The 13,126-nt window shown below is 38.0% G+C and overlaps 2 protein-coding genes across 3 annotated transcripts in view; both read right to left on the reverse strand.

Moving 5' to 3' along the window:
• Window positions 1–8,565, reverse strand: part of MEMO1 (mediator of cell motility 1) — a 135,811-nt gene extending 127,246 nt beyond the window's left edge. Inside the window, exon 1 of the mRNA XM_008583356.1 lies at window positions 8,547–8,565. The gene's annotated coding sequence lies outside the window, so the exon portion shown is untranslated. The remainder of the gene's footprint in view (window positions 1–8,546) is intronic.
• A 463-nt stretch (window positions 8,566–9,028) lies between these two features.
• The window catches only part of DPY30 (dpy-30 homolog (C. elegans)), a 16,327-nt gene continuing 12,229 nt past the window's right edge, over window positions 9,029–13,126 (reverse strand). For both annotated transcript variants that reach the window (XM_008583357.1, XM_008583358.1), the window contains exons 4-5: window positions 12,433–12,575; window positions 9,029–9,373 (exon numbers count right to left, since the gene is read on the reverse strand). In XM_008583357.1, the coding sequence (XP_008581579.1) occupies window positions 9,301–9,373; window positions 12,433–12,575 (216 nt within the window). In that variant the 3' untranslated portion in view covers window positions 9,029–9,300. The remainder of the gene's footprint in view (window positions 9,374–12,432; window positions 12,576–13,126) is intronic.

The following is a 13,126-nucleotide window of genomic DNA, read 5'->3' on the forward strand; positions in this document are numbered from 1 at the left end:
CGCGCGGCGAGGTTAACGGCGGAAACCGGACAGGGCAGACGGCATCTGGGGTCGGGCAGCTCCGCGCACACAAAAGCCCAGGGCCGGGGCCTGAACCGGGGAAGGCAGACCCAGAGAGGAGCCAACGCTTCCTTACTCGCCACTCTAACGGGTCCTGCCCACTGAGCATGCCCAGCACTGCTGCCAGGCCCGCCGAGGAATCGCAATGTGCATGCTCCGCTCTCCGGGGTTTAGCGGCTGCAGAGGCTGGGGGGAGGGCCCGGGGAGCAGGACGCAGCCGCAAGGCAAGCCCCCTCCCCCAGCCAACTTCCTTAAATGAAGAGCACCCAGGGCACGCAGATGCGACTTTCCATCCAGGAAAATCCATTTGGAGTCCCCCATCCTACACAGGCATACTTAGTGGATGCGCACCCTCAAGGTTTCACTGCTAGGGATGCAAGTCTGTGGCAACGCCGGGAAGTTCATTTGTAGAAGGCGGCACATGGTAAGGTGTGCCTGGGGTCCTGCAAATGCTAGTTTTTGCTTCTCGGAGTCACCCTTACCACCTAATGGCTTTTACACTGTAAACATTTATCCTGTTTTGCGTTCTGTTTATGTGGGTGCATGTCTGATCTCCCTAACTAAAGTGTGGTATAGCTAGCCTCAGTTATTCCCAACTGTTAAGTGGGGATAACACTCAAGGCATTTGACCTAGGGTTACAGGATTTACTGAATATAAAGAGCCTGACAGTAAGACATAAAAGAGATATTATTTCCACCCTTACCTTATCATCTTATAAACCCCAGTATTCCCCGTAAGCATCAGGAACAAAGAATTCCTATACAATTGTGGAAGAATCTCAGCAAAGGAAGTTATCTTGGTACCTCTGAGGAAGTGTTATTGTTATGAAGTACGCCATTCCATATTGGGAAAACAGTGAGAAAGTTGCCTATCTTCGTTTGGGCTAAAACCATAAAAATTGTTATGTAAATTGTTATATCTGAGTTTCAGACTAACCAGGCCCCTGGTAGAGTCCAAAGTAGACGACTGAATGCCTAATATTCAAGTTTGTTTCCTTAGTGCCATAATAATACACAATTTTTTTAAAAAGGCACTATTCTGTTCCCTGTCCTCCTCCCACCTTTTCCAGCTTTAGGGCCAAGGATTTTGTTTGAGATCCCTGTCGTTTTAAAGCCTGGTCAATTACTGGAACACTTCTGACTTTCACACCTCTTTCTACACAGTTATTAGGCTACAGTCTCCAGTGAGCCTCTATATTTCTTTACTCAATTTTTACTATCTCACTTCAACACTAACCTGCCCAAATATTAAGATAATAAGCAGCAAAAAATAAACATACCAAGTAGCCAAAGCCACTCTAGGGATAACAGAAAAAGGAAGGCTGGTGCTCTGATTCCATGGTACTCTTCATAGAGTACGAAAACTCAGTGATAATTGTGGAAATGGTAAACTTTTCATTGAAAATTTCAAGAAAAGGAAATAGTGCTGATATGGTAAAGGCTCTTGTGGTTAATTATTGCTGATTCTGTTTCTAAGGCAAAAAAAAAAAAAAAAAGGCAGGGGGCCAGGGGATTGGATACAATGAACAAAGAAAGCTTAGCATTTCAGGCCCTTCAAAATAGAAAATCCAATTTGAGTCCTGGCTCTGTCACTCATCAGCTGTGTGACCATGGGCATGCAGTAATTTAACATTGTCAAACATCAGTTTTCTTATCTGTCAAATGCAAACAGCAGCAATATCTAACTCACAGGCTTGTAGTGAGAATCACTAAAGTATGTGAAAACACTTTATCAGCTGTTCTTCATAAATGTTTATTCTTATCCTTTGCTCCTAGCAACAATCCTAGGTCTCATTCCAAACTAGTGCCTATTAAAATGCTCAATTGGATGCTTCTTTTCCCAAAGGGTTTTCCTTACTGGTCAAACTCAGCAAAGACCACAATACCAATTAAAGTGAAAGGTTAGAGGATCTTCTATTATCTCTAAAGTGTTCTCAATATATTCCACCATTCGTCCCCCTGTCCACCTTATTCTGGCTACCTTATTCAAGTATAGACCTTTTTTGGGGTTTTTTTTTTTTTTTTTTTTGGTTTTAGTTTTGGCAGCTGAGGGGTAGGGGATCTGAACCCTTGACCTTGGTAGTATCAGCACCATGTTCTTCCAAGCGAGCTAACCAACCAGCCCTCAAGTATAGACTCTTGAAAGAAATAAGTTGAAACCATTTATCCACCTTTCCTAAATTAAGGAAAATTCATATAATGCAAAATACTTACTTTGTATTGCAGAAGAAGCTTATTTGGCAATAGTATACAATTCTCATGTTATTATCAATTTCCATTATACCCACCAGTGATTTGGGTTTGACACCCCATAGGCATCATTCATGGTAGGGGGCAAGGAGGAAATCTTTATTAATAGACAATCCTTATGAAGCACAGACTTCAAGAAATAAGAAGGCATCACTAGTCCCAGAACCCAATATTAATGCACATATCTTCTGAAACACTACATCTGTTATTCACTGCAGCAGTCTGTACTAGCAAACAACTAGAAGCAACCACACTGTCTATCAATATGAGATGTGTTAACTTAGGGTATACATATGTACCCATTAAAAGGAATGAGGTGGCACTATATACTGGTATGGAAAGAGCTTCGAAAAAGTGAAAAAAGCAAATTGCAGAATAATGTGCAAAGTGTGCTACCATTGTGTAAAAATGAAAACGTACACTCTCATATACTTGCATATGCATGAAATACTTCTACAAAGAAACAAGCCAGTAACAGTAATTTGGGTGGCTGAGGTGCAAGGATGGATAAAGGACTATACCTTTTCAATGTATATCTTTGTGTATCTTTTGGATTTTGAGCCATATACATATACTACCTATACCAAAAAATACCATCTTTTAGGCTTGATTTTTGAATATACATGGGAATATTAAATTGACCATGTTCAGATTTTATTTATCCATAACTGACAAGACAGCTTTAGGCTCCTAACACTGAAAGCCCTGTAGGTCCAAAAAACATTCTAGAATGATACCACAGTGTTTTGAACAAATCAAAGTTAAGAGAAGAGTTTAGCACAGAAGCTCTTCTTTTTTTTTTTTTCCTTTTTGTCTTTTTTCGTGTCCGGCAACGGATCGCAACCCTCAGTGTCGCGCCCGTACCGGACCAGCAACGGGATAGCAACCCTCGGTGTTGTGCCCGCACCTCGCTCAGCCAGTGAGCGGGAACCGGTCTGTATGTGGGATCCGAACCCTCGGCGGGAGCACCGCTGCACTCCCAAGCGGCGCACTGTAGCAGTGCGCCACCGGGCCGGCCCCAGAAGCTCTTCTGATTTCAATTAAAACTGGTACTCTAACCAAGGCCGCGGGTTCGGATCCTATATAGGGATGGCCGGTTTGCTCACTGGCTGAGTGTGGTGCTGACAACACCAAGCCAAGGGTTGAGATCCCCTTTCCGGTCATCTTTAAAAAAAAAACAAAAAAAAACAAAACTGGTACTCTAACCAAGGCCGCGAGTTCGGATCCTATATAGGGATGGCCGGTTTGCTCACTGGCTGAGTGTGGTGCTGACAACACCAAGCCAAGGGTTGAGATCCCCTTACCGGTCATCTTTAAAAAAAAAACAAAAAAAAACAAAACTGGTACTCTAGCCTATTATCCCACTGTTTCTGCTTGAGTCCAGTGGTCAGCCCCTGTGCCAACATTCAACTTTGCCCCTTTCTACTTTAGAAACCAAACCTAATAAATAACATTTATTAAAAACTTACTATGTACCTGACACTGGGTTAAGTATTTTACATATGCAATATGTAATAATTCCTGTAAGATGAAAAATTGTTAATTTCCAATGTTTTGGAATGAAACATTTGTACACATAGCTTTTTGCCATATTTATTGTTAATATTTAGGATTTCCAGAAATGAAATAACTGAATCAAAAGATATAAAGCTTATTTATTTATTTAGGCAGCTGGCTGTATGGGGATCTGAACCCTTGACCTTGGTGCTATCAGCACCATGCTCTAACCAACTAAGCTAACTGGCCAGCCCTAAAGCTTATTTAAAGGCTGACACGTTTTTTTTGTTGTTTTTGGGGGGTTTTTTTCAAGCTTTATTAAGGGAAGAAAATCTGCTGGGCTGTGCTCAAAGTAGCAAGCAGCCCAGGGCTGCCCTGAAAAGGGGACAGCCCTGACAAGTTTTTTTCTAAAGACAATTATTCATTACCCGCTCCCCCTTTTATCTCCAGTGACCTATTTTCCACTATTGTATTACTTTTCTTTTTTTCCTAATTTACAACAAGAGATGTTTTTAAAAGTGGATTCTCAGTTTTGGCCACTCACAGGCTTCATCTTTTGTCCCTCATTTCTACAGTTTGATGATATGTGTCAGTCCTCCAATTTGACTTTTTGGAATCCAGTCAACAAAAATATCTGGCTGTAATATTTTATGCTATTCCTACAACTATTCTGTCATGTTCCTAATGGGAAGTTATCAATCTTAAAATCCTACTGTACCTTCTCCTAAATAAGAATTAAACAAAGGTTCAATATTCTTCCTATAAGCTCATCAGAATTAGATAGATAAGGACTGGCCAGTTAGTTTACTTCGTTAGAGCATATACTACTGGTAACATCAAGGTCAAGGGTTTGGATCCCTGCACTGACCAGCTACCCAAAAAATAAAAAATTTAAAAAATTTAAGGAAGGAATTAGGTAGATGATCTCCTTCTATCCAAACTATTTCTTCCCCCCCCCCCCCAATTCAAAGTGTATATTTCCTCTAGGAATCTATACCTGATTTATTCTACTGGTCCTCCCACTAACCCACCCACCAACATAATTCAAGAACTTAATACAGTAGCTTTTACTCTATTTTTATATTTGTTTACTAAACAATATCTTATCTTCCCCATTAAATTAAGTGGCTAAAGAATAGGAATTGTTTCTATAATTGCCAGCTACACATAAAATACCTCACCAAAGTATAGTAGAAGCTTTCTAAACTGATTTCCATTTAACCAGCTTACTGAAGTGATGCTCTCCATTACCTCAGTAATACACTGAAAAATGCCTACAGTGAAAACTAGTAGACTTCACTCTTTAAGAAACTCTCACAGGGCCGGCCCGTGGCTCACTCGGTAGAGTGCGGTGCTGATAACACCAAGGCCCCGGGTTCGGATCCCACATAGGGATGGCCGGTTCGCTCACTGGCTGAGCGTGGTGCTGACAACACCAAGTCAAGGGTTAAGATCCCCTTACCGGTCATCTTTTAAAAAAAAAAAAAAAAGAAACTCTCACATTACTGCACTGTCTTCTAAAGTTTGTGTGCATGCCTAATAACAAGTATCAATCATGTTAGCCAACTTATACCACTTGTACTAGGTATGACCATTCCCCAACTTAAATATTACATAAACCAGGGAAATATAAACATAAAATGCAAAAGGTATACTACAGTCTGAATGTTGTGTTTGTGTTCCTCCAAAATTCATCTATTAACACTGGCCAGACACCAAAAATAAAAAGTTACAGAATTACATCTGTTGAAATCCTAACCACCAAGGGCCAGCCCGAGGCTCACTCAGGACAGTGCGGTGCTGATAACACCAAGGCCACAGGTTTGGATCCTATATAGGGATGGCCGGTTGGCTCACTAGCTGAGCATGGTGCTGACAACACCAAGCCAAGGGTTAAGATCCCCTTACTGGGCATCTTTTAAAAAAAAAAAAAAAAGAAATCCTAACCACCAAGGTGATGGCATTAGGAGTGTGGGGCCTTTCAGAGGTGATTAGGTCATATCATGAATGGAATTAATGCCCTTATAAGAGACCCCAGAGAGTCAACTAGTCTTTCCACCATGTGAGGACACAGCTGGACAGTGCCATCTATGAACCAGTGAGGCGACCCTCACCAAACCTCCTTATCTTGGACTTCTCAGCCTCCAGAACTGTGAGAAATAAATTGTTTGTAAACCACCCTGTCTACAGTATTTTGTAGCAGCCCAAAAGGACTAAGACAAGGTATCTGTACAAAAATTAGGTTGAATGCTTTGGGAAGACTCAATAAAAACAATGTCAAATTAGAGGTAGACAAGATGACAGAAGATTAGAGAAAAAAAATCCAGCATTGTACAAATTACTTCTTATATGTCTAAAATCTTACTCTACTTTCAAAAATTCTGAAACTGAAATTTGTAGACCAAGCATTATAGGTGTGGTTTGTGGAAGAAAGATACAGAATTCCAACCAAAAAACCCATACCCAAATAAAAGACTGAAATCAAAATATTACCAAGTTAATATAGATTAGTATTTTTGTTTTAAAAAAAAGTATTTACAGTATGTGTCATTTATGATTACCTACTGTGACTCTTTTTGATATACCAGCCAGATAAGAGGGTTTCTACTGTACACACGTAGAGCAGACTGATTTTTCCCCCCAAAGAAAAATTTTAGGCACACCTAAAAGATAATATAGCATTAAGCTGGGTTTGAACCCCTGCCCCAAACTTACTTCCTCTGTAACCTTGAACATGTTAACCAAATATGTCTCCTCATCTAAAAATGAAGTATTAAAATTAAACCTATCTTAAACTTTGAGAGGTAATGACTATGTTCATGGACTTGATGGTGGTTATGGTTTCCTTGGTATATACTTATCCCCAAATTCATCAAGTTGTATGCATTAAATATGTACGGCTTTTTATGTGTCAATCATACCCTAACAAAGTGATTTTTAAAAATAAATAGGAATGACATTATGGTTTCCTTGGTATATACTTATCCCCAAATTCATCAAGTTGTATGCATTAAATATGTATGGCTTTTTATGTGTCAATCATACCCTAACAAAGTGATTTTTAAAAATAAATAGGAATGACATTTTTTTTTTAATTAAATCTACCTCACAGGATTGAGGACTAAAAGACAATTCATATAAACTAATTAATACAGTGCCTGGCATATGGTAAGTACTCAGTAAGTAGAATGTGGACTGCCAGCAAAAGACATGTCTATTCTCAGCCCTTACAGAGAAACAGTATTCATGATTGAGTAATATAAGCCCTATCTTGAAGATTATTTAATAGGACACTAGAAATAATGCAGTACTAGGCAGAATACTATATACTTACTTCCAAAACTTCAATAATACCTTATAAGTGGTCTTTAACCAGAGGTACATATCAGAATGCCTTGAACAGTTTTTATCACCCCATATAGGCCAGCAGCCAAAAAAAAATTGTTTTTGTCAAATTCACAAATTCAGGGTTAGCTCACTTGGTTAGAGTGTGGTGCTGATAACACTGAGTCACGAGTTCTGATCCCCCTACTGGCCAGCTGCCAAAAAGAAAAGAAAACAAACACACAAAAAATTCACAAATTCATAAGCCCAGGCTCTATTGCAACTGAATCATGCTCTCTAGGCACATACATATAATATTTAGATATATTCAATATAAAATTGTATATTTATTTATATATTTATTTTTAATGTATAATATTTATACTTATATTTGCTGAATTCCTCCAAGAAGCTCTGATGTGAATCGGTGATGAAGAACCAATGCTAAGAAGATAGCATTACTGATGTTTTAATAGAAGATTACCCAATTACTACTTACTTAAATGTTAAAATATCACTAAAAAGACTAAGGTGGATGAACTTATGAGTCAACCGAAAAACCAAAATAAATTTGATAGAATTAATCTTGTGAAAACTACTATATAAGCAGGAACTCCCAATATTTCAAGGTTTTTCCTATTCAAATATATAGATCTGCAGATGTAGATCTAAATCATAATATTAACCTCCCCACAGGTGTCAGTATTACTGAAATAGGATTGTATTAAAGAAAACCACAAGACATCCCTCATCAGCATTAAATTTCTAACTTTGCAAAGGCCTTCACATTTTTAGCTTGGAGACACAAGACTTTAATATGCTTCTAATGCAGTGTTTCTTAACTTTGCATTATTGACATTTTGAACCAGATAACTATTGGGGATGGAGGGAATGGGCACATGGGCTGTTCTGTGCATTGTATGATGTTTAGCACCATCCCTGGCCTCTGTCCACTAGATGCCAGTAGAACCCCACCTTACTCCAGCTGTGACCAAAATGTGGCCTGGAGCTGGCTGGTTACTCAGTTGGTTAAAATGCGGTGTTATAAGACCATGGTCAAGGGACCCCCTTACTGCAAAAACAAACAAACAAAAAAACAAAATGTGTCCAGATATTAGCAAATGTCCTCTGGGGCCGGGGGAGGGAAAAGACGACCCAATCACTCCCATCTGAGAACCACTGCCCTAGTGAATGATTCTCCTGCTCTCCTCAGACAATTTTCTCTATTTTCTCAGCTAATGAGCTATCTCAATTTCTTCACAGGGGACAAGAAGAATAGACTCAAAAAAAAAAAAGGCTGCTGTCTTTTTTATTGCAAAGAGAAGCAATGACATTAAGGAACACAAGTACTTCTCACTTAACTTATCAGCAACACATTGGTAGATCTGGGTTTAAATTCCCATTCAAGCACTTACCAGCAGTGTTGTCTTGAGCATGTCACTTAACCTCTCCAAGTCTGTTTCCTCATCTGCAAAATGGGAATAATAATATCTACTTTGCAGAGTTGCTATATTTTAGAGATAATTCAAGTAAAATAGTACTATGCCTGACACGTAGTAGGACTGAAATAACTGATCGCTACTATTATTACTGTAAAGGTTGATAGCACTGGAGGATATTATACATCCTCTGCAATGCTCCTATCGGTACTCCAACTTTATGGTACATTAGAATCACCTGTGATGTTTGTTAGACATTGAAGATCCCAGATCCCACCCTCAGACAGGTCCAGGGATAATGCTGAGAAAAACTGGCTGAGTTTTTTATCTTACACTTGACTGTTGTATTTTCACTCTGTTGTAAAACTCTGCAGCATTCAAAGACAAAAGAAAGAAGTAATTCATGAAAACAATTCAACGTGTAAAATATGTCAGACAGAACAAAAACTACTTTAAAATAATGGCATTTTGACAGTTTATTTTGTAGGTCATTTTAAAAACAAAGTTAAAGACAATCTGAGAAAAAACTGTATAGAATATGCTCATTAAATAAGTATGGTGATTAAATCAAAATAAGGGAAATATTTTCTCTTCTGCAACTCCAGAAATAAGTTCTGTTGTCCTGAAGATTCTTATATTTCCAAAAAGGGCAAAAATTATGGCAATTAAAGCTGCCTCTTAATCAGGTAATCTACAGTAGCAATCAAATTTTTCTGTTCTTCCCAATAAGTCAGTTTCGATCTTCAAACTGTGCCTTGTTTTTTAAAAGATAAGATGCTAGAAATTCAATGGGATTTGGTGGTCTGTAAGGGAAAAGAAATCCAAAGTTTAGAAATATATTTTCTAGATGTGTTAACTTAAACATATTGTTCCATAATGAAAACACATCTTTTTAACTTTAATTTTCATTTTACAGTCAAAGGACATTTGTAGTAACTATGGTAAATGAGACAGGCAAGCACATTAGCCAAAAATATAGTTTAAAGAGACTGAAATTTTTGTATGAATTCAATCGTAAAACACAAGTTTCAAAAATGTACTAATAATGGGATGATGATTACACTAGGGACAATAATGACTTTAAGGGGTTGCAAGAGAGGTTTCTGGGGTGCTGGCAGTATACAGTTTCCTGATCTGAGTGCACGTTACATAGGTTGTTTAGTTTGTGAAAATTCACCAAGCTGTATACCTATGATATGTGTAATTTTCTGTGTAAGTATTATCCTTCAGTAAAAGAACAAAAACAATATAGGACAATGGCTGTGGCATGACCAAGACATGCAGATGAACTCTCCAACAGACTAATCAAAGGAAGCAACATTTATTTGGACCAGAATGTTGTTTCTTTTTTAAAAGCCACTTCTATCTTTCTTCCAGTAATTTAAATCAATAATAATTCTAATACTGCAACCACACAGCATTCCTGAGAAGTTAAACATACTTATTAAGAGGTGTTTTAAAAAGGTGTTACTTCATATTTATCACTTTTATATAAATTTTTTGCTGAGAAAACAAGTCCAAAAATGAAAAGTAGTGGAGACATCTATTTTAAACTCTACTATAAAAAAGCATATTGAAAATTGATTTATAATGATCTGAAAACATCCCCTTGACACTTTATTTATTTTTTTTAAAAAGGTGATCGGTAAGGGGATCTTAACCCTTGACTTGGTGTTGTCAGCATCACACTCTCCCAAGTGAGCTAACCGGCCATGCCTATATAGGGATCCGAACCTGTGGCCTTGGTGTTATCAGCACCACCCTCTCCCAAGTGAGCCACGGGCCAGCCCTATTCCCTTAACACTTTAAACAGTCTTTTGAGCTACCTAAACATAGACAATATTTTTCACATAATATTCAGGGTTAATTTGATTAATTATTTTGCCAGAACTCGTTACTTAAAAATTGTATTTACTAAAAGCTTGTTACATAAAAACTTTTTCAATTTTTTCGTCTAGCATTTAAAGTAATACTTAGAATTTCTAATATATTAGCCTTCTTTAGAGGAAGATAAAAAAATATAAAAGATACCCATATTTTGTCACTAGGACGACATATATCTCACAGTCATAAATAAATTCTATTTTACTAATACAACAATCAAAAAAATATTTACTACTTACTCATATAATTTTTATATAACTAATATCCATTCTGTCAATTACTCTTACTATGAGACATATTTCCATCAAATTCTGTATCAAGTTATATCAGTTTGCTCTGATGTTTATTAGTATTCTTTGAATAAAATATAATGTGCATCTAATAAATGTTGACTAAGCTAATTTACAAAACAAATTTTCTTATTGAATTTGCTTACACAAAAGAATTTAGGTGAGAATTACTGGGGAAAACATGTAGAGAAAAGAGATTAACTGTAATCTTGCTAATAAATAAAAGTAAATTCAAACAACTTGGCAAAAAAATTTTTAACAATAATGTTCTTGGGCCGGCCCGGTGGCGCACTGCTACAGTGCGCCGCTTGGGAAGCGCGGCGGCGCTCCCTCCAAGGGTTCGGATCCCACATACAGACCGGTTCCCGCTCAGTGGCTGAACGAGGTGCGGGTGCAGCGCCGAGTGTTGCGATCCCATTGCCGGTCCCGGTCCGGTACGGGCGCGACACTGAGGGTTGCTATCCGTTGCCGGACACAAAAAAAGACAAAAAAAAAAAAAAACAATAATGTTCTTGAGGCTACAGTAGCACTGGAAGAATTTAAAAGACAAACTTTTGGGCAGAAATATGATACTATATGTCAAACACCATAAAAATAGTCATGTCCTTTGAACTAATAAACCAACTCTTAGGAATTTATCATAAAAAAGTAATTAAACAAAGGCAAAAGAGGCATGAAAATAGATAAACTGCCTGGTAACCTATAATAATAAAAGAACTTGGGCCTAGATGTTCAACAATGGGAAAAAGGCTAAATTAAATGTGATATTATAGGGCCAGCCCATGGCTCACTGGGAGAGTGTGGTGCTGATGACACCAGGGAAAAGGGTTCGGATCCCCATATAGGGATGGCCGGTTAGCTCACTTGGAAGAGTGTGGTGCTGACAACACCGAGTCAAGGGTTAAGATCCCCTTACCGGTCATCTTTTATAAAGAAAATAAAAATAAAAAAAATAAATGTGATATTATTATAATTTTCTTTTTTTTTTTTTTGGTCTTTTTTGTCTTTTTCCGTGTCCGGCAACGGATCGCAACCCTCGGTGTTGCTCCCGCGCCTCGCTCAGCCAGTGAGCGGGAACCGGTCTGTATGTGGGATCCAACCCCTCGGGCGGGAGTGCCGCCGCGCTTCCCAAGCGGCGCACTATCCAGTGCGCCACCGGGCCGGCCCGATATTATTATAATTTTCTTTTTTTTTTTTGGTTTTTTTTGTCTTTTTCCGTGTCCGGCAACGGATCGCAACCCTCGGTGTTGCTCCCGCGCCTCGCTCAGCCAGTGAGCGGGAACCGGTCTGTATGTGGGATCCAAACCCTCGGGTGGGGGTGCCGCCGCGCTTCCCAAGCGGCGCACTATCCAGTGCGCCACCGGGCCGGCCCGATATTATTATAATTTAAATTATAATAATGAAGACTGTGGATATGGAAAAACTTTTTGTCATAATATTAAATAAAAAGACACAAAACTACATGAATACCATGACTACAAATCTTTACAAATACCCATATTATCTAAGACTGGTAGAAAAAAATTAAAATTTCTGAATTGTGAGATTATAGCTAACTTTTTTTTAAAAAGCTTTAATATCCATAAATCATACTGTAAAAAAATAGTATACATGACTGACAGTAGTTCAATCAAGGAACTCTATTTTGCTTTCTCTGCTAACTCCATTTGCAGACACTATTATCTTACCTCTCCTTTGCAAGTACAGCAAGTCCCTGTAATAAGATAGGCACAACTGTCTGATCCAGGTAGGCACGAGTTGGCAAAGACTGTAGATCCACCTTCTGTTTTGATGACTTTTCTGCATTAATCTTCTCATTTTCTACTATTCTCTAGTGAATTAAAAGACAATGCATGAATATTCCAAGTAACTAGATTATTTTGAGTGCTAAACAAAAACAAATGGAAATATGATAATAGAAAAGGCAAATCAATGACTAAAAAGGTGGTACTAGACTATAAACCTCTCTGCCAAAATAAATTCAGACCCATCTCTAAATTTCATTCAAGCTTTTTCTCAGAAAACACCATAATATCTCATTCCTTTAATATCGTATCTCCATATCCTACTCTTTCTCCCTTTCCTTCTGCCTCTTTAGCAGTAAATTCAAGCCCTTTTTCTATTTTTTTATGAGAATACCTTCTTACTGTATGTTCCAGAAAAATTGAACATGACATTAAGTAGCACTGAATGACAGCAAGAAAGCTAGTCCTGTTTCAATTCTTTCATCACAGATAATATCAAGGATGAAGTCAGTTTGGTGCTAATGTCTTTAACACTTCTGTAACATTTGATAAACTCCCTTCCTTATTTATTTTTTTTTTCATATACCTTGCTTTTTTTTTTTTTTTTTTTTTTTCCTTTTTTTTTTTTTTTTTTTCC

The sequence above is a fragment of the Galeopterus variegatus genome, unplaced genomic scaffold (assembly GCF_000696425.1).
Source record: "Galeopterus variegatus unplaced genomic scaffold, G_variegatus-3.0.2 Scaffold2894, whole genome shotgun sequence".
NCBI lineage: Eukaryota > Metazoa > Chordata > Mammalia > Dermoptera > Cynocephalidae > Galeopterus > Galeopterus variegatus.